Source organism: Numida meleagris, chromosome 2, assembly GCF_002078875.1.
Source record: "Numida meleagris isolate 19003 breed g44 Domestic line chromosome 2, NumMel1.0, whole genome shotgun sequence".
NCBI classification, from domain to species: Eukaryota; Metazoa; Chordata; class Aves; order Galliformes; family Numididae; genus Numida; species Numida meleagris.
The window spans coordinates 104,545,689-104,571,742 of NC_034410.1; the positions used below are offsets into that span (position 1 = coordinate 104,545,689).

At 37.6% G+C, this 26,054-nt stretch overlaps 1 protein-coding gene across 1 annotated transcript; it reads right to left on the reverse strand.

The window, feature by feature from the left end:
- On the reverse strand, positions 115-25,158 carry B4GALT6 (beta-1,4-galactosyltransferase 6). Its single transcript, XM_021387665.1, has 9 exons — positions 24,732-25,158; positions 12,266-12,382; positions 11,797-11,910; positions 9,569-9,693; positions 8,970-9,086; positions 7,463-7,650; positions 6,247-6,369; positions 5,397-5,498; positions 115-4,261 (listed from the first exon to the last, which is right to left on the reverse strand). The coding sequence occupies exons 1-9, from the start codon at positions 24,844-24,846 to the stop codon at positions 4,114-4,116; spliced, it is 1,149 nt and encodes a 382-aa protein (XP_021243340.1). The 5' UTR covers positions 24,847-25,158; the 3' UTR covers positions 115-4,113.

A 26,054-nucleotide genomic window follows, 5' to 3' on the forward strand; every position in this document is an offset into this window, starting at 1 on the left:
AATAAACCTGAAAGGTATCATGGTAAGTGAGCACACAGGAAATATTAACCACCACTTGCCATCACCTGCACCTTATTATTAAAGCCTACAGTGGATGAAATCACATGGGCCACACATATAAAAGTAGCTTTTGTATGACAAAAAGGTAAATAATAGTACGCAAGAATTCTACACAAATTCAAAAAGCCTCCTTTCCTACTCCTAAATATAACAAGTAACACTTTCAAGGAGAATCTGTATTTTCAAAGAAAATCTGTATTTTCTACTATTGCAGAAAATTAAAGCTATCAAACATACTTGAAGTTAATTGTGTACTCTCAAAAGATTCATAGAGCTCTGCAAATGCCTTTGCCTTCAGTTTAAGTACTCCCAAAAAATTACATACCTCGAGCATTCAGACACTTCTCTAATAATAACTCTAAGATAAAAGGAAAAGGTACGGAGGACAACTGCTGGTTCCTGAGAAAATCAGCTTCCTATTTAATGCCAAGAGATAGGATTCATGCACAAGGAAAACCACTCTTAAACAAACACAGAGAAAAGCTATTCGGAGAATTAACAGAACAGTCATCCCACCACAGCCTAGCCTGATCTATTTGCTGCCCAATTTCCCCTTCCTCTTCCTGTCATTCTGAGAAATCATGCACTAGAAAAATCAGCATTTTGTAATCAAAACACAAGAGATACCTCTCCAGAAAGCCTCAGAATAAACAAACCAACACAATCTTCAGAACATTGTATTTCATAAAAGACAATGATAAAAAAGTACAAACATTCTCAAGAACAACAAAAAAAAATAAAATTATGATAGTACACAGGAAATTCCCAGCATATGTTTCAGTGCATTTTTCATTAAGCCTATCTTACATACCTCTACAAATAAAATAATCTTAAGTACACTTCCTCTTGCCGATAAGCAGTGGGTGCTTTTAACATTTTTAACTAACTGGCTCATTAGTAATCCACTACACCACAGTCATTAGTAAACGTAATAGAAAAATAGACTGGCAAGATCTGAGAAAAAGGTGATTTCACACATTTTTCAATATATGCTCTGTTTTGAGATGGATTTTATATTCTCCTATTTAAATTTAAATTACAGAAAATGGGCTTAAGAGTATCTTAGTATATGAACCAGATTCCACTGTTAATATTTCTGTAAAAATTTTTACTCTCCTTTGCAAGACCTTCAGAATCTTGTAAAAATAATTCCTCTTTCTTCTCTCTCCAAGTCAACTCCTTGAAGAGAAGATGCTCTTTATTTGCCTCATCAGCAATGCAAAAAACAATGTGCTTGGCTTCTCACCACATTTTACAAGAACTATGAAAAATATCAAAAGGAATGTACAGAACTCTTAGTTCTGCATCGCATTTATTTTGTTTGAAGGCACTGTCTAGGTTAAAATTCAGTACAGAATAGTACTGAGCTCAAGCAGATAGCATACAAACATTATTTTGATGTAATTTAAGATGGCACCTTTGAAAACTTCTCAACAAAGTGATCAAAGTCATTTAGAGAGGAGCGTTGGTTAATATTTCATAAGGTAGAGTCCATCACTTCGGGGCACCAAAATGTAAACTTTTCAAGAACTCAGCTACGTGTCATAATCCGCTCACATCCTGGTTTAAAAACATAGTTTTCCTAAGACCAGACATGATTAATCACGTATAGCTGTAAAGTTATATTAGTTCAGCCCTCAGCTGATGTGTAATACATGATGTATACATGTTTCTATACATATGTATGCATTTGAATTTTTAAAAATTGCACATTTCACAGAATGCCTACCAAATGGGCACAAAAGTGTGCTTCAGAAAACAGTACAGACCTACAGTACCAAAGGATGTTTGGTAATCATAGGTGTTGAATTGTAGGTGAACTTGTACTGAAAACCAGAAATCACTTCAAAATTACAACAATTTAAAATTTATTCAACAGTTCTTAAAGAATTGTATTAGTCTGTTATGAAATAAGACCAGTTTTATTTTGAAGATGTAGCCGATCATACATATATTATCTCCCTTTATCCATATGCTTCAGAATATCCTATACACTCAGTTATAAAAATATATCAGGAGGTGATCTAACTTTTGAAAAGATGTTCTGTTCACTTTATATTTTTTGTTATTTTCATTGCATTACATCATTGCCAATGCGTATTAGATAAACTGGTAGATTTTAGGGTAATTCCCATAAGGTTTATCCCTTACAATTGTTCTCAAGTACTACAATTAAATCACTACATTTCTACAAAATGTTTGGGATGTCTACAAGTAAAATCTTAACTTTTTACTTAAGAATGACTAAGAGCAAAATTTGCTGCTGGGATGTTGAGAAAATAAGAAGTGTTTACAGCAAACAAAAATATACATAGCACCACACTATTTGTGGCAGCAATTGAAGAAACCAACACATAGTAATGAGTTAGTATTTTTTGACTACACTCTTACAGAACACTCTACGGATAAACAATCCTATCCTGCTTTCCATTGTTTACAGGAGCAGAACTCAGTCTTTGGTTCCTAAAGAGTTGAATAACTGCAACAAACAAAACAGATCAGGAAAACTTAGTCAATGTATTTGCATTAACATAGAAAATAAATGATTCAGTCCTTTTCCTTAGTGTTAAACAAAGGATGCTAAAAAAAAAAATCAGGAAAAAAATAATACTTAGCATTAAGTTACTTACAGGTAGCCTAACATTACAAGCAAACAGAAAATAGGAAAATAAGATATGTTTTTCATTCTAAGCCAAGGAGAGAGGCTAGTTACGTATACATTTTACACTGCAAAAATAGAGAAACAAGCAGGACCAGTTCTTAGTGGGACTGTGCAACCTCAATCTCATTCAAAGTCATAGACTTGAGGATACTTAGTGCATCATAAAAGCATTCAGCACTGTACTGGAATAGGCCCTTAAATAGCTAGATTGATTAATATAGGTGGAATTTTAAAAAGCACTTAGCTTAATTTCAGTTCCAATTATGCAATCATAAGTGGAACAGTTTGACCCACACCATGTCTCTGAAAACCCCACACTGCAAGCATTAGAACTATGTTTTATTATTTTCTTAAAAATCTAACTTTAATATTCTTCCAATGAAGACACATTTTTGGCTCTTCTGATTTTGGAGGAATAAAAGTGCTTTTCAAGAGTATTTAAAAAAAGACAATACCAAAATACTGTACGCACCCAGACACATTGTTTTAGCATTAAAATCCCTGACACTGACACTAGTGGCACACGTGGAAACATTTAAGAGTTCCTGTAGATCATAGTATGCAACAACCGCAAGATTTTCCATAATACACATGCAATAGGCATATAAATATGATTTAGATGGCAGGCAGGGTATTGTATAATTTTGCTGGCAATAAATAAAATTAAAAGCTTTCTTTTGAGAAAGTTCATATATGAATTTGATTCTTCTATATAGATATGCAGGAGGCCTAGAGCTCAAAACTAGTATAACAGTTTACAGTCATAGCTGGCCAACAATTAGTATTTCCTTCATTTCACATAAGGTATAACCTTTTTTAAGGATACTTACATTTTACACTTGTTCTTTCATGCTAATAAAAACATTCCTATAGAATTCAAACAAGAACACACCCAAATACATACTGAAGCATAAAATATTGAGCAATTTAAAAGCAATGTACACACATTAATTTACATCACATATTTACAAAACACATTTTAAAAAGGAACAAAAGCATTCATTTAAATACAGGAGGGTGGAGTGGGAGCAATTTAGTATAAAAAAAAAAGTCCTGGAAGAAGAACGTCTCTACTTCCGGTGAAGCTGCAGTTTATTTAGCTGAGTGGTTAAGATAGAGAATATGGAGAACGAAGGCTTGAACAGTAGTCCCATGCTGTAAACATCTGAGTGGTAGCTGCTGGCTTTTCTTTCAGAACAGAATGCACGGTGCATACAATCATTTTACTTCTCATCCCAAATATGCATCATCAAATGGACAAAAATCCCTAATTCTAAGACGTTGATTGTTGTGGGTTTTTTGTTTTGTTTTACAGTGTCTTCAGTGTCTATTAATAACTTCCAGTGCATTAGAAGTTTACTCCAGTAGGACAGCATGTCATACCATTTCCATCAATAGTCTCTAATAGGAGCAAGTTCTGGTATAAGATTAACAGTTACATTTTTATACAACCTACTGACAAGTATTTTAGGAGTATATACTAAATTGTTCAACCCATCAATATACTGACGTTCTCTGGAATACCTCAGAAGCTTATATCTGTAGAGAAAGTTGGAAAAGGGAAACATGAAAAAGATTTGCAAGAAGCCATTCAATTTATGTTAGGCATGATACAGTAACAGCCACACCAGTTTGACAGACTACAACCTTTAAACCCTGAAACTATCTTTCAGTTTTTTGAAATCACTGAACTATTTATCTGAAGTTTAAAGTCTGCCGCTTGGGTTTTTGTTTTTGTTTTTAATAAAGACTTGCACTTTATGTTTACGTACACAAGCTGATCTCAAGACCACGTAACAAGATCAGAGGTGGATGTTGGTAGTATGGTAGCAGAGGCTGAACCATTGCTGGCAAAAATGCATAGCTAATGGTGGTGACTATGTTGAAAAATAGCAGCTAATAGCTGAGAATCTGCTATATCAAATAGTCCTATTGTGCTCTTTGTATCTCCTGTAGTTTTTATGGAAAAAAATGGGAGGCTTTACTTTTGGACCAATCCACATACTTTTTGTAGCTCCAAATCAAACTCCTTTTTACAGAACATTCAATTTCTTCACTATTTTTTGCTATAAAAGTCACTACAGAGACAAGATCTAGGTGCCTTCACTGTGCATCAGCACACATTTAAGATGTCTGAATTTCTTTACATTTCATGTTTCAGATTTCTGCACTTGCAAACATCTAAATTGGAGGTGATTATAAAGCAGTTTTCCCTCCTAGGCTACTGATATGGTCAACGTGATTGGGAAACAAGAAGACCTTCATCTCAGAATACAATGATACATGATGGAAGAAAACAACCCTTGAGGAGTCATAAAGTCTATTTTCACACAAGTCATTATCCCCAGCTGTACTGCTTCCTTATGCAGAATATCTAAATCAGCAAACTAGAAAAGCTCTTCCAGCACTAATGTCCAAACTATGAAGGATCTATAACTTCCCGCATCAAAGAGAATGATAACATCTCCTGACACACAAACTTTATCTTTCTCACAGTTAAATAAAAAATACCTGAAAGCAAAACATAATATGTTCAAAAGACAAAGAGTTGAACACTGAAGAGGGAGCAACACTTGCAAGCACTGACTGCTTATTTGTATGTGCAGAAGATATATATAAGAAAAATCTTTACATCTTTAGTTGCAGTATTTTATTAGTTTTTAGTTTTTCTTACCTTCCTAAAAACTGGACTTCACCTCTGTGATGATGAGGGATGGACTTGTATTTCCCTAAATCTCCCTCTGGTCTTGTTACATTGTACCCAGCATAGTGAACCCTACAGTGCAATAAACAAAATATCAAAAAATACTTTTGTTTTTTATGTTACAGCAAAAGTGAAAACTACGCATCAACTGTTTTAAAGCTCAGCCTTTGCATTCACTGACATTCTCTCCCTTAACAATCTCTCAACAAATAATAATGCTGTCAAAAAACAATTAAGTGGGAAACATTAATCATCATATATTTAAGGCACAACAGGATGAAGAATACAAGAATAGCAAGGAAAAGAGAAAAATAAATTCTTACTTTAAAATATCCCCCTCTATACGTGAACTCATGTTTTAAGAACTCCACTGGAATTTACAGCTGTGCTGTCCATTATCCAATTTGTGTGTATCAGCAGTCACAAATTAAGTTACCACTCAGACACAGCTTATAAGATATTGAAGATACTTAAAATTCATCCTTACTCTACAGCCTGTAAGACAGTATTCTGTAATGCTAGCAGAGACATATATTATAATCAAAAAGCTACACACAAAGGACTAGGAGCAATGAGAGAAATATACTTAATAGTATTATCTGTTGTTATATCTGTTATATGTTAAAAGAGCTCTCTCTTAAAAAAGTCTGTTACATGTCTCCAAACCAAAAGGGCAAAGAAAAAAATGAACGTCATACTCATTGTTTTATTCTTTAGAAACAACAGAATCTATCCATTTAAAACAAAAAATATTTAATTGTTCATAAGTGTTGGATACCATAGAACAATCAAAAAGTTATAATAAGTACTGAACATTCACCTGTTCCAAAGATCATCATCTTCTCCACCCCATCCCCAAAAGGCATTTGGAAATCCATTAATCTTCTTGAATTGTTCCACTGTCAGTCCACTTACACCACCAAAGAACTCATTGTATGGAAGACTGAAAAAGAAAAGCAAATTTTGTATTCTTATCACAGAATCATGGAATGGCCTGGGTTGAAAAGGACCTTGAAGATCATTTAGTTTCAACCACCCTGCTGAGTGTGCAGGGTTGTCAACCACTACACCAGGCTGCCCAGAGCCACATCCAGCCTGGCCTTGAATGCCTCCAGGAACAAAGATAAGTCTATCTGGACTTAGATGAGTAGTCCTCTTGAGAAATACCTGTCAATAAAACTCAAAGAATCCATAACTGATGACATGTACAGAAGTAGAATGTGTCCAATAAGAAAAACTGGTTCACAGATCACTGACATTAAGTAATGTAAATTGAAGTTGCCTAAGATGTTTACAGCAGTAGTAGGTTTGCATGAAAGATACTCAGACTGTAGCTCAAACTTGTATCCTCACATGAAACATGTCTATCACATATTCCAAATGGCTGATTTAGATCCAAAGGCAGAAAGAATGAGATGAAGCCTACCAAATATTGTCTTTTGACACTACTTAACCAAAAAGAAAAAACCCTCTTTATTTAAAAAAGCAATATAATAATAATAAATCAACTAACTATCAGTAAAGCACTGATTCAGTAGTTTTAATTCCCAGCTGTATTCTATGGAACAGTTAGAAAGGAACGTTTAAAAGTATATATTCAACTACAGTAAAATATATATCTATTTAATAAATAATGAAAAATCAGATTTCCAGTTTTTAGGAAGTAAATTTTTAAATCACAAGTATGTATAGGCTTTTCTTTTCCAGTAAGCATGCACTAAGTACTAGCACATAATTATTAAGTAATATGCAGCTGACCAACAAAAATAGCCACTATTCCTACATAATGCAATATATATACGCCAGGGGACACATGCAATGTGATTTCCAGTCCTCAAAATATATCATCACTATAAAATCAAGTATCAGTATTAACTTCCGTGATATTTTAGATACATTCTTTACTCAGCAGCTGCTACAGTGCAGTGTGTTTTAATGAACATTGTTTCAGATTTTATTTGTTTCATCTACTGGATTTACTATGAAAAAAATTATATACGCTTCAAGAATGTTTGTGGATAAAGCTAATTACTTACATGTACATGTATTTGTCCAGCTTTGCTGCAAAATGACGTGGCATTTCTCCACATCCATAATAATTCCGGTCATTTTCAGGTAAGTGATCCACATCATGAAATATTATGCAGTCCCAGACAACATCCTTCATAGCCTCCTTGAAGCCAACGTTAAAGAGCATTGCACGATTAAAAGGTTGTGTACCTGTCTTCAAACAGAAAACAAGGAAGAAAGAGACATACTTTCAATACCAGAGAAAAGTGTTATATTCCGCACAAAAAGAAAAGTATTCACAAAGTGCATGTTATTCCTCTAGTTAAACAGAGGAATGGATCTGGCTAACATCAGCTTCATCAGCTGTACCTTGTGGTTTATCAGTCTGAGTCTGAGCAGTCTGAGACCTTGCACAAAACTTAAGAGCACTAGCAGCTTACAGCATTTGATCAATACAGTATATAATTACCAGTTAGCTAAAGTATTTTAATAGTATCTGAAGCTTTTATAACTATTACATACTAATAACAATTAACATCTTAGAACTTAGTTCCAGTTTCTTAGAAACTTCTATGAAATTAGATTCAAATTCTTTTAATTTCACAATTTAAATCTCCATATTTCAATTGTGATCAAATGAGACAATATAACTTACAAGACCTTTTGATAAAGCAAATGCTTTCTACATGATTTTTTAATGACGATTGATCTTTTTCTTCGTTTGCTGTTTTTTCAATTGTCACCTGAAAATATTTCTCACTGTTTATCTAATGTTATAAGTCCAGTAATTCCTTTAGAGATCTACCTATCTACTAAAGCCAACAACAGCACAAATTCTTCCATTAATCTCAACTACTTTGTTCCTTCACTGTGACTTGCAGACACTTTTTGTTGGTTGGTTGTTCTTTTTTTCCTCCACATCCACTCCTCTCTGTTTCTGAAGAGTCTCTTAGTCTCTACCTTGTATTAGTTGGTAATTCTGTGTTATCAGTACCACCATTATATTTCACTTATATTAACCAGATAGCATACACATTAAAGCTATTGTCTTTGAATGGATTTCATTGACCACATACTGCAAAATGGCTTTCGCTAAATGAAGAATTCCCAAACCTTTCCCCACAAAACATGTTTGGTTTTTTTTATTCTTATCTTGAAAACTTACAAAGACAATAGATTCCAAGAAGCTGTGTTATGTTATCACTCACAAAATACTAGCCTGAACTTGCAAAAAAAAAAAAAAATGGCAACACAGGCTAATCCTTAGGATGAAGTCGAACCTTGCTTTTTCACTCAACAGATTGGAACACAGAATCATAGAATCCTTAGAATTGGAAGGAACCTTTAAACGTCATCTAGTCCAGCTCCCCTGCAATGAACAAGGACTCCACAGCTACATCAGGTTGCCCAGTGCAAGCATAACACCAAGCGTAACAATTTTTAAATTCTGGATTCATCCAAATCTTGGTTAAAATGTCAGATCTCCTTTAGTAAGGAATCCGGAAGATTCATTTTTCAAGTAAATGTTGTTACCTGTTCAACAACATAGAAGGCAAATTCCAGCCGCTGCTTCTGCAACATAGGTATCAGATGCCGGAAGAAAATTGGAAGATGCTCATGACGATTCCGAAAAGGAATGATGATCGCCACCTTCAAAAAAATTATTTATATCAATAATAATTATATATATATATCAAAATCAATATTTTTTAATGATAATGTTTTATTTAAATCAGATAAACTATTTTACCATTTCACATTTAAATTAGCTCAGTGTTCTACAACACATAATTTCCATTATGAAAGCAAGTTGTAATTTTGCTCAAGCAACCGAAAAGAGAAGAAAACGTCTAAGTAGAAGTTGAATATAATTTTCATTTTATGAAAATTTGCTTCTAGTTACACTAAGCAACACACACATTGGAAAAGTTTATGTCTACATGAAGAAATGTTTAATTACAGCTCATAACAATCCATTTCATGTTTTTGAACAAGCTTTAGTCTCTTTGAGCCCAGAGTGCACAATACACATAGTGTAATATACTACAGGTAATATAAAAATGTAGTAGTAAAAGATTGAGCGTTTGCAATTGAACACAAACAGGAGAAAAAAAAGCAAAGAAACATCTCACCTTCCATCGTGGCTTACAGTCTTTGGGTTTCCAGTGTCCTCCTGGTTTAATGTCTAAGTCTTTTGAAAATAGTGGCTGAATTTCATCAAAACTAATTTCACTCATATTTACATCAATAAGGCCTCCTATATAGAAGAAAAAAATATAAACTTCAATGAAGACAACAGATCTAACACTACAAAGTATATTACAAGCAACTAATATTGAGACCTTAAAGATTATCTAGTTCCAACCCTTCTACCACCTTCCACCAAATCACGTTGGCTGAAGTCCCATGTAACTTGGTGTCGAACACCTTCAGGGATGGGCTATCCACAATTAAACATACACACACAAAATGGGAAATACATGGCCATGATAATGGCCATGCAATAATCCATACAATGGATTGCATATTAATATGAGAAACTGTAATGTAATTGTACAAAAATGGCAAATGTAATTCTGGAACAGCTGTTGTGTTAAAGACAAGGTTATTACTGGTCTGGTTTCTTTCTCTAGTCCAGTAAGGGCTTTGGTTCAGTGTTGACACTTCAAAAGGAAATCAAATAAGAGAAAATCTACACTACGAAATCAAAAATAACAAGAAGTCAAAACTATGTACTCTAAAAAGGCTGAAAGAAATGGTTTATCTACAAAGGAGAAGACTGACAAAAACTTTAAGTCTTTTCCAAAACATAATAATTTGGTATACAGGTGTTAAACTCTCTTCCAGGCATTAAGGAGGATGACAAGGAGAAATCCAACTAGTTACTGGGGAGACTGGAGGGGAGTAAATGCAGGACAAATGTTAGGAAAAGCTCAACTATTCACTTGATGGAACATTAGAATAAAGAAGTTCTGGAGAACTTCCTCCTCTGAAGATTATTTTTAAAATACTAATAGATTTTTCTGACATCTATTAAAATGGTGAAGATATATTTAACCCCAGCGTACTGAGGTGACCATACTAAACATCCAGATATGACTTACAGCTCACTATGAACCAGTAATGAGACTTGCAGTGACTGTTGCAAACTACTAAAAAGTTGACATGACCTTAACATGAGAGTTTTATTTCATATAGCTGAAACAACCGATCTGTTTTTCATTTATCTCTTAAGTCAGAATTGAAATTATGCTGATTAAATATTCTTTCACACTGCTTCTATCTTGAAGCAGAGACATATTACTCCAGTTATGAACTATCACAGCAGTGCTCAAGCAGCGGGTTGTAACCTAAAAGACTGAGTCAAACAGAAGGCACTAGTTGCTCATATTTCAAGAGCATACATACCTGAGACAAAATGGGATGTTACCACACTCATTCTAGGATTAAAATTTTGAAAATTGAATTCAACCATGTGAAGAAATGTAGTTGATTCCTATAACAACCTTAGACTATCAAGGTCAAAATGTACATGATTCAAGAAGTTGTTTTCTGACTGACTCAGGACTATCTGCATCATTTTGCTGTATTAGATAATCTTGACGTTTTATTTAGATTGTAATTAAACATACAGATAGATATTGAAAAAGGATGCATGAAAATCCAAGGATGAAACACATCTTTTTGTTGAAAAGTAACTTATCCAGTGAATAACTTTCTATCAAAACTATGGTGTTCTTTTTTTTAATTAAATTCAGCAGGACAGAGTAAGTACAAATAAAGAGAACATTATTTAAAAAAAGATGGAAAAGAGAATAGCCATAAGAAGATCTATTGATAAATTCTGCCAGTATTACATACAGCCAATAAGGCTGACAGGAAGAATGGCAAAATACAATGCAAGTCCCTATTCTGACAATTGTAAATACAAATCAGTGCAAATAAACTCATATTAGTGATAAGACTACATGGTAGAACTAGACTGAAACATTGGCATCCAACTTGCCTTAATCCCTCCACTCCTGGGCAGTAAATTAACCCACAAGGGCAACAGTTCAGCAGAAGCCAACAAAGTTTTGAATTAACTAAATTGGCAGAATTCAACTATCAAATTCATTGAAAGTTTCCTTAGAAATAATAGCTTATATCCATTTTTATATCAATATAATAACCATTCTGTTTCTCTGATTTATATTTGATACTGTTGGAACTTTTTATTACATTCCCAAAGTAGGGTAACTAAAACATTTATTATTAAATTCTTCTCTTTTTTTTTTTTTTTTTGGATTAAAGTAATTACATTATATTTTAAGTACAATCCAATTGACCACATAAGCATTAAGATCAATTTTAAACTTACTCATGTAAGGCAGTTTCTCTGGACAAGCCTGGTAAGGAGAGTAAGTGAAGTTTTCTGGAAGATACATTGTTGTTTGAGCAACACAGTCACTAGAATTGTTTCCTTCCGGATAATCTTAAAAAGAGGAAATTATTTTTGTAAGAATCTTAGTTATCCAGTGATTTTGTATCATATTATCATGTGGTTGACAACATTGACTTTGTAAATAAAAAATTCCTAGATTAAAATACATTTTACCACAATAGTAGTAATTCATTTAAAATATATGTGTTACAACAATGACATTTTCCTTGTTAAAGTGAACTGATAAACATTACCTCTTTGGCCTTCTCTGTAGTCACTGAAAAGTAGGATGTGGTTCTAGGTTTTCATAATCAAGCTATGTCATCAAGGTTTGTTTGTGTAGTTCCCCCCCACTGCACCCCAAAAAGCTTTTCCAAAAATGAAATTAAATAAGAAATATTCTTACCTGTTCCATTCAGTGTTGAATTTTTGTTAGTATACAATCTGATCATGTGTCCTATTGTTTTTACATTTTCTCTCAACATTATGCCACGAGCTTGCACCATAAAGAGATATGTATTTGCTGATGAAACAAAAAGCAATTTTGATTTCAATTAAAATAAGGTTATTTCAAAACTATTCTAACATCCATTTATAATGTGCTCAGTATTTGCTATGAGGTCTGAATTCATAGCTAGAGAATATTAATCCTCTAAAATGAAGATCCACAAAGAGTAAAATTTAACAGCAGTAGAACAAGAACAAAATAAATTCAGTCACAGGCCTATTTAAAAGATAAAATCATAAAAAGTCAATATGTGTTTCATATGACTCTTTTCACTTTAGCTTACAAAAAGCAACCAACAGTGCAGGGAATCAACTGAATTTACTGAAAAAAAGGTTCTAATGTGCAGACACACACCCATCCATCTCAAAAGCATAGGATACACATTAATACATCCACCATAAAAATACAGGAAAAAGAATGTCTATACAGTCTTTAGTCACAGGACTATACCCCTTTTTACTCATTAGTTAACACAGCCTTCAACCAAAATGCACTGCTGTTCTTTCTCCCCAACTGCTGTTTCATTATACAATTGCTACAAATCACTGCCAATCTTAAAATATTAACGTTTGATAATTAGATGTATTTATTTTAGGCATTAAGCATGAGTAAATCAACATTCAAAGTAATTACAACACTCACTCATAGCAGCAATAGGAAATATTAGTTTGTCTCAGCTTTGCATTCAAAGCCAGAAAATACCAGAAAAAAAAACAAAAGTTTAATCTTAATCTGGCCTAAATAGATTGACAGAAATTAGAAAGTTATCTCAGGAACTCCACTTCTACTATCTCCAACAGATGACCCGACAACAACGGCATGACACGAACACAAAGGAAGGCTCACGATACCAGAGGCGGATGCTGGTGGTACAGCAGTAGAGGCTGAACTTTCCCGCCAGTAATATTCGGTTACATGTTGTTGTCTTGTGACAGATGGCAGCAGAGGGGCAGTCTGACAGAACAGCATCCGACATGGAAGTGTTCATGAAGCAAAGGTATGGAACTGAATTCCTCCACGTGGAAAAACCTGGCACCCACTAATGTTCACTGATGCTTGCTGAACTTTTACAGAGATCAACCAGTGGATGTGAGCACAGTAAGGCAGTGAGTTTCAGCAGCACCAACAGCAACATCAAGACAAGTCACGTTCCAGATGGCCATACACAGCTGTCACATCATGAGATGAAGAGTTCATCCATGTGAACTGGATAATGGTGGTGATTATGTTGAAAAATACCGTTTTTGTAGTTGAGAATTTGTTCTAGCAAACAGTGTCACTGTGCCCTTTGTATTTGTTGTAGTTTCCATGGAAATAAATAGGAGGGACTATTTTTGGAGTAAATAGTGTAACTCTGAATCAGTTGAAGTCTTCTCACAGCACAATACAAGAGAACTTTTTATAAAGGGCAGGAGAGCATTTCCAAAAGATAATATGATGACTAATTCCACCACATTAGCAAACAATACCAACTGACTTCCACAGAGATCTAAATACCTACATCATCATTCAAGAAATATTTGTAAATCCTACAGTAATGTTGTGGGATTTTTTTTTTTAATAATTTATGGGGAGTTTTATTGGCATTCAGAGAATTCTTTATTGATAACAAGGGATACTATTACTTAGTAGTCAAGCTCAGAACATTTCAGGTGCTGTGCATGGAACATAGTTCTCAAACTCTTGATCAAGATGACTAGCTGTTTTGACTCATGAGAAAATGTGTAAAAATTATTCCACTATTGGGATTGATAATTTGTGTTAAAATCCCACAGCCACTAAGAAAAAAAAAGTTTGGCCTGATACTGAAGGTAGGAGATCCAGCAATGACTCTTACAGGGATCCAAGACAACCAGGTCCAAAACAACAGATATCATTCAGTGTTCCTCAAAGAAAACTTGGATGAAAGCTCCTCAAAATTTTACTCAATTCACTATAGTAGCATTTTTAAGTTCTAATTGTTTTCTTGCTTTGTAACACTTCCATTCAAATTATGTTTTTAGGGTGTTTATATTAAACATTTTGAGGAATCTGTAATATTCATGAGGTCACATATGAATTTGCATCCTAAAGAAACCTTCCCAAAATTTCTTCCTAAGTACCTTTTTCTCCACAGCAGTTATTGTGTTGCTGTGTTGATGCTTATACACCTCCATATGATAAAGGCAGATTATGATTTTACAAAAGACCACAGACTGCACATAAACAGCATGGCAATGCAACACTGACACTAGTTTAGTAAGCTGTGTCCTAGTCACTAATAAGGTTTTTTTAGAGGTATGTTAGACTCAGTATTGTGTTCTATGCCTAGACCTCTTTCAGAGGGGCTATAAATGATTTCACTAGCTTTGTGCTCCTTTTACATTAGAAACACTACAAATCTCTCTTCAAACTTCCTACTAATGATCTCAACTTTCTTAATAGGAAAGCTTAATGCTTTTTCTTCTACTTACACATTCACCAGCCTCGGGAATTTTTTTCTCGCTGCTACCAAACACATTGACTGAAAACACTTCAGCTGTTACACAAATATTACACAAACAACAGAAACTGCAGACACTGCACAGGCAGCAAATATATTCTCCAGAATTGCTTCTTCTATAGCTGAAAGGAAAGATTTATTCCAGAAGTCACAAGAAAGAATATTAGAAAAATCTACTCCAACATGTTACCATTATTGTTTTAGAAACCTAATGTTAAGTACAGAACTAAGATGAAGACCTTGGAACAAGTCCACAGGAAAGACAAGAGGGTCATAATAACTGCCTTGAATTCCTGTGGGAAACTTTATTCTAATCCAGGTAAGAATGCAAACATAAACCCGGGTTAAACAGATTTTCTGCGAAAGCATCAAACAGGTTCCCTTTTTTTGAAGGAAAATTTGCTTCTTCCGAGGAAAAGGAGAAAAATGAAAATAAACACACCAGACCTTTGTGACAGACAAAGCTAGAAAAGACACTTCTCTAAGAAGTAGGCTTCATGAGAATACAGTCAGAATCCCAGAAACAATCAGGCAAAGCCTGCTATCAGTCTTGGCCTAGATTGCTCTTGCTAAGACAAAGATCCAGTCTTGTCATGTTTAAATCAATACATCCGTGAAGCCTAGTCCAACACCTCATATTCCTGACTCATCTGCTTGGCAAGCCACCATTCACTTCTACCCAAATACATAAACACAATGCAACAACTTTCCTTCTTTGCACTTACTTTTTACACTCTTTGTGCCAGCTACCTGGGACTCCAGCACAAAAAGGAGATAGATTACAGACACTCCAGCAGTTGTGTGTTCTCTGGTTTATACCAGAGAACTCCTTGCAAAAAAAGGTGGGCAGAACTCAGTTTCTACTACAGAATCCACAATCACACTTAAATCTTCCACAATTAAACCTCTCCCTGACACTCTCCCACAACAGGAGGCTCTTCTGTTGAAAAATAAAGTTCTGTGTCAATATACCTGTCATAATTTTGTCCTCCTGAATGGTCTACAATAGACCACAACATCTTATCCTAGCATACCCCAGCTGTCTCTCTGTTATGCTCATCTCCTTAAAAATGCACTGGAGGGCAGAGCAGGAAAAAAAATAAAGCAGTAGCCAGTCTCAAAACCAATAGAACATTGCATCTTGCCATTGCCTGTTCAAGTTTATATTCTATTGTCATTCAACAGCCACTCAAGCAAGAAGCAGATCCATGAGTTGCCAATTAATTACTTCACAAGCTAAAAGCATTATGTGAAATCTTAGTCCTAAAAGTAAATCTGGTCTACTAGCACAGGCTTTTCAGCAAAAAAAAAACCGTGAAAATAGGCAAAGGTTACACCTCATACTATCCAGCAGTGACAGCAGCAAAGCGCTCAACATAATCCTCAACAGACTGAAGTGTAACAGAAAAACATCTGTCTACCTAGCGTGTTGAGGGAGTGAGACTGAGAGCAGAATACTCAGGGTTACAGTTGGACAACTTCTCACAGCGATCCTCTTTTCAACTGCCAAGTGGTACTTCAACATGGGTCATTTCCCTGAGCTTGGCACACACTTCCAAAAACACTGCCTTGCCCTATGAGGAGCGACTAAAGGAACTGGGGCTGTTTAGTCAGGGGAAGACAAGGCTGACAGGAGACCTTATTGCTCTCTTCAAACACCTGAAAGGTGATTGCAGTGAGAGCAGGGTTGGTCTCCTCTCACTGGTGACAGGACAAGGGGAAATGGCCTCAAGCTGTGCCAGGGGAGGTTAAGGTTGGATATCAGGAAAAACTTCTTTCCAGAAAGGGTTGTTAAGCACTGGAACAGGCTCCCCAGGGAGGTGGTTGAGTCACCATCCTTGAATGTGTTCAAAAACCATTTGGATGTGGTGCTCGGGGACATGACTTAGTGGTGGGTTGTTAGAGCTAGAGTAGTATGGTTAGGTTGCGGTTGGACTTGATGATCTTGAAGGTCTTTTCCAACCTGAGCAATTCTACGATTCTGTGACTATTTTTCTGCATTTGTACCAATCACCATGCCTGTCACACTGCAAAGCAGCGAACAAAACAGGAAGTCAAATTTTCAAGTAATCACTCACAGTCAGTTTTCTTCATATTCTCCTTATTTTATATACATGGTCCACAGCAAGTCAGAAATACAGCACTCCAAATTCAATGTGTAGAACCCAGAGCGTCACACATTGTACACTGTTATGCAGAAGTGCAGTTCAGATACCAAACAGCAGGTCCTTGCAGGACATTTAGGAATAAGTTCTGTACTCAATGTTCTACCTAATCCAACTGCAGTGTGAACATAAGCTCATATCTAATTCAGATGGATCATTTTTTTCTTCAGTTTTAAAAGACCACTAGTTATTAATAGCTTTCTGTGTTAGACCACGAACAAGACAGTGGAAAAAAATTTTGCACTAATTCTTAAAGTGCAAAAGTATCTGAAAAAAAGCCTCAAGTCTTTTACATCAGGCAGCTTCCTGTTATTTAAATACTCACTTGAGGACTATTTAAACCTTTATTAAAGCAAAAAAAGGCACCATTCTCAGATCATTCTCCATTAGGAAATCAAGCTCCTTCCAGCAGTACACTGAAAGTTAAAGCACTTTTTACAATACTACGTAAGTTAATCAACCCTCAACTTCACAGAAAAAGTGCATGAGTTACTTTCAGATCAAAACTTAGTAATTTATTATTCTGTACACATACACCAAAGAGAAGCCAAAACAACTTGCTACACTTAGAAGCAATCAAGATAATACAGTATACAGCAGAACAATTTAAGTTAAAAATAGACTAATAACTAACATTCTTTAGAACAGAAGGAGGTAGATAGAACTGTGATTATTTTAGCAAAACGGTCAGAAAAACATAAATGAGATTACAAACTATGATTTTTAAGATGCCAAAGAAGAAAGAAGTAACCCACCTGGAAATTACAAATTTCATTTAGAAATGCAGCTTTTATCATTAAAATAAAAAAAAAAAGGAAAAAGTCTTACATCACATACACTTCCACAGCAACTGGCAAGAAAACTTAGAGCCAAATACTTGTGCAAGGGTGGTGAGACACTGGAACAGGTTGCCCAGCAAGGCTGTGGTTTCCCCCTCCCTGGTAGCACTCAAGGCCAGGTGGGATGGTGCTTTAAGCAACCTGATCTAGAGGGAGGTGTCCCTGCCTATAGCAGAGGGGTTGAAATTAGATGATCTTAAAGGTCCCTTCCAACCCAAACGATTCTGTGATTCTATGATTCAAAAATTAGGTTATGTCAGTGCAGCCTCAGCAACACTACACACTGCTCTTCAGAAAAGAAAAAAACATACTGAGAAGCTCAGATAGGGGATACTTGATAGAGAATCCAGAGACACTGTAAAATTAAAATGCAATAAACACTGCTTCTATGGAAAGTAGGTCTTGCCAGTGACCATTTCCCCCAAAGTTATACATCTGATATTCAACACTTGTTTTCATAAGGCTTCTGAAATGCACATTCAACCCATTGCACAAAAAATTGATGTGGATTCAAACTGGTTAATAGAGAGACCTCAACTAGTAACTGTAAATGGTAAATAATCTCACGGGGACATTTCAAAAGCAAGTCCTGCATGGATCTCTTCTCATCTCAAGGTTATATCATATTATTATAAGTAACATGAAAGATATAAATATGCTACTGGCAAACTTCATGAATGGCAAATTAATCTAGTGTTAAACACGAAAGCATTCAGATTAAATTCTAAAGACTAAGCTAAATATATAGCAAATATAACTCATCTTGAGATGGCTTCTAGAGTCAAGAATTTAGGTGCTAAGAATATATTACATGCTACAGCATAGGGACTTTAAAACAGATGAAATAAATAATTTTCCAGTAAAGATAATCAAACTAAGCTAAGAATGCTGGAAATCAGTTTCTGTTCACAAATTCGAATCTACCGAGAACACAGATAAAATCAATAGCAGTGTTCAAAATCCACAGGATTTTATCGCTACATTTGTTGTTAATCAGAACTTTTTAAAACACATGCATCAGTCAAAATAAATCAAAAGTGTGTAGGTCTTGAAACCTATTGTTGGCCTGATTTATCGTTGAACATTTAAAAACAAATGTTCACTGTTTGTAATTTAATAATAAATGTACACTTATTTCATGGGTATGGTGAGATTGGTTTCAAGTTTATATACATATATATCCTTGTAACAAGAACATATTAGAAAGGCATAGATCACCCCAATCTGTAAGAAATATCAACAACAACAGCTGTTTCTGGAGGTTAATAGAGATCATTCCTATGATGCAGATGGACAAATCTTTACCAGCTACCACAGAGAGGCTTCAGATTTGTTTAGAGTGGTGCTGTTTTTTCAATACTCCAGACAATGTCTGTACACTTGCTGTCACAAAGAATATGCCTAACGGATGAGTCCTCTGGCTCCAGGTCTAAGGGACTGAATAAACGTCAGTTATCTGCCTAGCAGAGCCAGTAAAAAAGGCAATCATACTGGTCAAGTCTCCACTTAGGGGGGGGGAAGAACAAAAATAATCAAAGATTTTAAATGTGATACCCAAAACAATCTTCAATACAACTTCTAATATACTTCATATGGAGTTAGATTCATTGTATGTCCCTTCTACCTCAGGATACTCTGTTCTGTCCTCCATCGTCAGACGATTAGCTGATGTTATAGCAAGTTAAATAATTCAGTAGCTAATTCTGAAACAATTTCCTCCAACTAAAGCCTTTGATAATAACTGAACCTAAAATCATTGTGGCACAACCAGCAGCACACTGCCATTGCACTAGCAACAGCATAGCCTGCAGTCAATAGTATCAGTTCTCCTCTGTACAGCAACTTGTGAGACCATATTAGGGTACTGCAGATAGTGCAGGGATTCCAGTAAAAGAAAGATTTCAACATACCAGAACAAGCTCAGAGGAAAATCTCCATGACGGAACAGGTAATATAGAAACAGAAACTGAAGGAACTGAGTTTTTCACTCTTAATTAGAAATGGCTATGAGGAAGGTGAATTTTTGGTGTCTTCAGTCACGGAGTGAAAATATAGAGAGAACTGAACGCTTCTTAGAGCTAGATTAAAAAAAAAATACACAAGACAATGAGCATAAGATAAAAAGATGGGAAATTCCAGTAACATTACAGCTTTCTCAGAGTTGTCAAACACTGGAACAGGTTGTTCAAAGAAGTGAATCTCCATTCCCAGAGATATTTGAAACTCAACCAGACGTGGCCATGAGCAATCTGATCTAGTACGATCTGCTTGCAGCAGGAGGTTGGATCAGATAACTTCCACAGGTCCCTGCCAACCTAAATTATTCTGTGATCAAACAGCAAGTCTTTGGAAACATTACAAATGACACAGATGCTGGGAACACAGAGGCTGTGCCCGTATCTATGGGCTCAGCACCTGGAACCACCCATTGGCAACCATTTATCTTGCTGATCACATTTTCAGTTCTTTCCTCCATTTCCGCCCAAGTAGAAAAGGATTGGTCTTTACCTATCAGGAAAATTACTTCCTAATACTGAATAGGGGAAGAAATAAAAGATATTAAATGTATCCACTTGTAAGCTGAAACCAATGGAGATGTTTCAAAGTTCTGCCTAGTTAGCAAGTTGTTCCTTGGTTAGGAATGAGAGAGGAAATCAATAGTAGCTGTGTTTTTTTTCAACAGTCTCATTCCACTGTTCAGGATTTCTGGTTACTGAAGTCAAAAACAGACTGCATCTTCCATGATCCCTGCACTGCTTCATATCCAGTTCCCACAAGTACTATAATGCCATTACGTCCAAGCTGGCTAAGTTAGACTACAGTTGACTACTGAAAGCTTGAAGATGCTGGTAAAAATATTCTGCTGGAGTCAGAAAAAAAAAACTCAGTAATGAGTAAGACATTGCTGTGTAAAACCAATTGCAATGTATGAGATTTCAGTTATGACACTGACAGAAAAGCTGAAAAGCAAAGTAAGAAGAAAAATCTCCCTGGCAATTCTCAGATTGGCTTGGCAGTGAAATAAGATCAGCAAATGTTCTTTCTTGGTCACCACAGCCCTCTATCTTTTGTCTGATTCTCCTCATCTTTGGAGACATTCCATAATGTAAACTCAAAACTAAATGTGTTTTGAATAGCTGTGAGCACCAGACATCAACTACTCAAGTTGCTGTCATCAGTACTGTTATCAGCAATACTGAATAAGATGAGATTCCTGCCGAAGATTCCTGCTCTGCTAGCTTCCTCAGTCTCTATGTACAGGATATATTTGCAGTAAATATGTATTTGGAACTTCCAGTGAAGCTTCAGAATCATGTGCCATCTTCATTTATCAACTCAAAATAAGCAACTTTCATTTCAAGTACCTGAGAAGGAACAGCAGATGAAGTGGTCTTCCTGGAGGAGCGGAGCCTGTTACTTGCTTCCAACAAACACAGATGAATAGTACACAGAAGTATTATTTCAACACTTAAAAAACTTAATTTTCAAACATTTAAAATGTTTCCTGCCATTTATTTTACCTTACTGTCCTATCTCTCTAGGTTTTGCTTTAAAACATCCAGCCAATTTAAAAGGGAAAACAAAAATGAGATAAAATAATTTTCTTCTCTCATCAGCATTCAGAAGATTGAACTGTTTCAGCCTCAGTTCTTCTGGCTATCAAAAGAAGACAGGGGTGCTGAGGTAAGGTTGCAGCCATCTCTACTCCCCTCCATCTTCTGTTCTTACAAAAGAGGAGATGCACAAAAAACAGTGTATGAATTTTTTTCAGTAAGCCCTATATTTTTATGTGGTGCGGAATAGTATATGTCTTAGTCTCAAAACACACAGTAGTGTCTGAAAACCTGACATCTAGACGCTCTTCTACTCCTCATATTCTGAAATACACAGCTTCTGTTTCCCCAAGAACTAATATTCTGCTAGGCCTCTACAAAAATAATAATAATAATAGAAAACCAGTGATATATATATAATTACTGTGCAAAGAACTATTTAAACTTTAGAAATAAGTAAAAATATTAAAATAAGTGATTGAGATTTTTCCTCTAAACAATCTGTATTCCAAATTCATAAAATCTGCAGATTCACTAGAAAAAAAATATGTATCAGTGCTATCTTCTAACAGAGAGAATGACAATAACCTCTTTGAAAACTGTCCAAGTGCTAAGGATTTCCTTGTGTAGATGTATTCTCCTTTTGATAAGCCACAAACTGTGCAAGGAGGGAATTCTATTCCATTAAACCAGTAAGAACTAAATTTTCACTCAGTTTTTGTCATTTCAGGAAGCCACGCTGCTACACAATGCATATATTCTTTTTATCACACTTTCCAGTACGCCATGGCCCCATGCAACTGGGAGACCAACTTCTCCCTTTCTTTTCAATTCCCATCTCCATCAGGAAGAGAAAACACTTAGGGATCAGCACCAAGTCCCTACAACACTTTACGGCTGCTACGTCTTGGATGTTGAGGAAGAAAGCGTTCTGGTGAACCAAGAATACGTTCACTAGAACACATCTGCACACAGAAATTATGACAGATCACAACTATTTATGATAACTGCAGAATAAAGTTCTACACATATCTCATTTTGTTTCAACTCTTACAAATTTCATTTTAACATTTTTCATTTGTAGCTATGCATTCATAAAATGCTGCTAATAGGTAAGCTGGCTGAACTTCAGTAAACTCTCTTTGGCATTCTTCATTTCCTCATGCACAATCAACTTTGATTTAGATACACCTATTCCACTACACACAATGGAAGGGAAAAAAGCACGTACTGCAATTTGAAAATAGCATGCGCATACCACATGCAATGTTTACATGAATCACCTGTCTAAACTTTTTCTTTCCTTCAGATCTTCCTTTATTACTATTTAGGTTTTCATCCAAGAATACTGCCAGGATGGCTGCTGGTTTTATTTTAAGATATAATATTATCTTCTTTCTCTCCATTGTACATAGTAATGTTTCCAGGAGCAAATTGTTGGGAAATCATCATCACATCTGCAATCTGGCAGGTTTGGACTACCAGCATAAAATTTTCCTACTGCCCTTCTCTTCAACATTCTGTATATTCACTTCCCCAGTAAGACCATCACAGGATGGCAGCATTTTGAACTCTCTTTAAAGGAGCAGAGACAAAGAATTGTTCTATGTTGCAGGGTTTGTATATGCTTAAGTTGAATAAGTCCACAACACAACTACATATACAGAACAGCACACCACTGAACAGTAGCTGGAAAGAGCTGCAATCTCACAAACTCATCTAACTACTGAAGATTTTTTTATTTTTTTTTTGCAAAATGAGACTTGATAGGATTGATCTCAGATGTATGTGTAAGTTTTTTATTTCTTTAATGTTGATTAGGCCCAAACAACCTACCCCAAGAATTCTTCTGGTATATTCTGTTGATTTCACTTTACTCCTGGTACAAGGAAAACTGAACAAACATCTAACCCAATAGCTAAGCAGCAAGACGTCAAGAAAGAAATTACTACAGACTGTGAATCTGAACGTGGTACTATACAAATGCTGTTTAGTAAGAAGATGTATTTCTCAGACATCCAGCTAAGAAGAAACATTTCAGTGATGCTGAAGAAAAATTCCTGCTGCACGCATTATGTATGTTAATGCTTTTGTTTAGTACAAAAATGCAAACAGGACTAAATTAATCACAGAATGGCGTAAGTTGGAGGGGATCTTAAAGCTCATCCAGTTCTAACTCCCCTGTCAGAGGCAGGGCTGCCACCCACCAGCTCAGCTGCCCAGGGCCCCATCCAACCTGGCCGTGAACACCTCCAGGGATGGGGCACCCACAGCTTCTCTGGCAGCCTGTGCAAGTGCCTCACCACTCTCTGAGTGAAAAACTTCCTCCTAACATCTAACCCAGATCTGCTCTCTTTTAGTTTAAAGCCATTCCGCCTTGTCCTATCACTGTCAGGCCAGAAACAAAAGTTAAGCTGAACAGCTAGAAGACAGCAGTCAGCAGGATGCAATTATTGCAAAGATTCAGCCACCAGACCAGTGGCTACGTTTTGCAGCAGTGACTGCAGAGAGGAGTTTTAAGCACTGAGAAAAGACAGAGAGATGACAGAAAGACAGCTTTACAGATACTTAAGAAAGCCCAGGCAAGTCCAGAAGCTACAGGAGAAAACATCAATGTTCTCTGGAAAAAGGGAAAGCATAGCCTAGCCAATAGACACACCACACTGCAAAATCCCACAGAGCACCACACACAATACTTCTTATCTCAGGTAACACAAGCCAGTTCTGAAGGACTCGTCCAGTGAGAAAGAGCCTGATGCCCTCCCTGGAACAGCACGAGAGAGTTAAGAACACAGCACCGGACCAGTTCTGTGGTTTGTTTCCCTATCAGACCCAGACCTGCAGCTGTGTTATGCAGCATTTCTTACACAGCTCATCTCCCCACTGCAGCAGTGATTTCAAAGGTAAAAATCAACCAAGTGTAAAGCCTGTGAAGACATGCCACTGACAGAAGAAAATGACAAATGTTTTAATTGATTCCCATTCCTGTTCTCATGCACTTTATTATTAGCACAGTTACTGTTGTCTTAAAAAGATGTATTCAAGCAACTCCAGCAGGCAACTCTGCAGCTCACTCCTGGCTCCTGCCATTAGCTTACAGCACGGCGTTACGGCGAGCAGCGCTTTCACCTCACTTCTCTGGCCTGGGAAGCAGGAATAGCACTACCCACGTCGCGACGCCAGATGAACCTTCTAGAGCGTCGGAAGGCAGCAGAACAAAGATGCAGGGTTACCAGCAGCGCGCCCGGCCCCGCACACCCCCACGGCAGCGGGGGTCCTCGAAGCCGCCCCTCCCTCCCCCCAGCGGGCCGGCTCCCGGCTCACCTATGCCGGGGGCCACGTAGATGAAGTAGAGGCAGGAGGAGGAGAAGGAGAAGAAGAAGATGAAGGCGAGCATGGAGCGATTGGAGACGCGCAGCACCTTCCGGAGCACGGGCATCCTCCCGCCGTCTCAGAGCCGCCCGCTCCCCTCAATCCTGGCGCGCGGCGGCCACGCTTCCCGCAGGGCGGAGGCGGGCTCCTCCCATGGAGCGGCGGCGGGACGGGGGCGAGGGCTACGCTCCTGCCGCTCCCACCGGCCGGCGGAGGGCCCGCGGAGCCGAGCAGGCGGCGGCCTAAGCGGGAAGGGTCCCCTAGCGCTGCCGCGAGGCTCGGGGGCCGCTCCCGCCGCTGAGCGCCCGCTCTCTCCTCGCAGGCGGCGGCAACAGCATCCCTGCTGCCGGCGGACGGGCACCTCCGCGCCCGGCCCGGCCCCTGCAGCCGCTCGGCCCCGCCCCGCCGAGCCCCGGCTACTGCGGCGGTTGGAGCGTGCGCGAGCCGCGGCGGCGGACTGCAGAACTGCGGCGGCAGGCGCGCGCCCAGCGGAGGGGGCCGGGGGGCGCTGGCGATGCCGCCGCGTTATTGCTGCTGCTGCCGCTACTGCGGGCCAATGGGAGGGGAGGGAGAAGCGAACCCGCCCTCCCGATTGGCTGCCGCGAGGGCTGGCGCTTGTAACGCCCGGGCGGGGGCCGCGAGGGTCCCTGTGCGCGTCACGTGACGGCGGGGCGGGAAGTGCTGTTGGGGCGAGGGGCTGTGGCTGCGCCCCTCTGTGTGGGTCCTGCCCGGCCCCATGCCAGGGAACTGCTCCTCTTCATACTTTAGCGGCCCACCCGGGCTGCCGCGGGTTGCTAGGTGACAAGGGGCAGCGCCATTCCTCCCCACAACGCCGCCAGTGACGGAGGCGAGTGCCAAGGCGCTGGCGGGCAGCCGGAACAGCAGCAGCGTCGGGTTGCATAAGCATCCAGGTCTGCTGATGAAAGGTGTTCGGCTCCGTCAGGCGTAGGGTGAGGAGAATGGAAATACAGAATTGCTGCCCAGTGTTGCTAGATGTTGAAATTAGACGTTTCTCTCTACAGTAGAATGCAGTACACACTGTAACAAACTGTAGCCACTGAGTTTCCTGATGGTCACTTTGGTGAACAGCAGACATACAGGAATTTCCTAATAAGTGTTTCCATGAGAGAAAGAATTCTGCTCTGCCAGTTCTGGAACAGATTTGTGACTAGTAGTACAATCATAGAATCATTAAGGTAAAGTGGAAAAGACCACTAAGATCATCTAGTCCAACCACCAACACATCCCCACCATGCGCACTCACCACATTCCTCA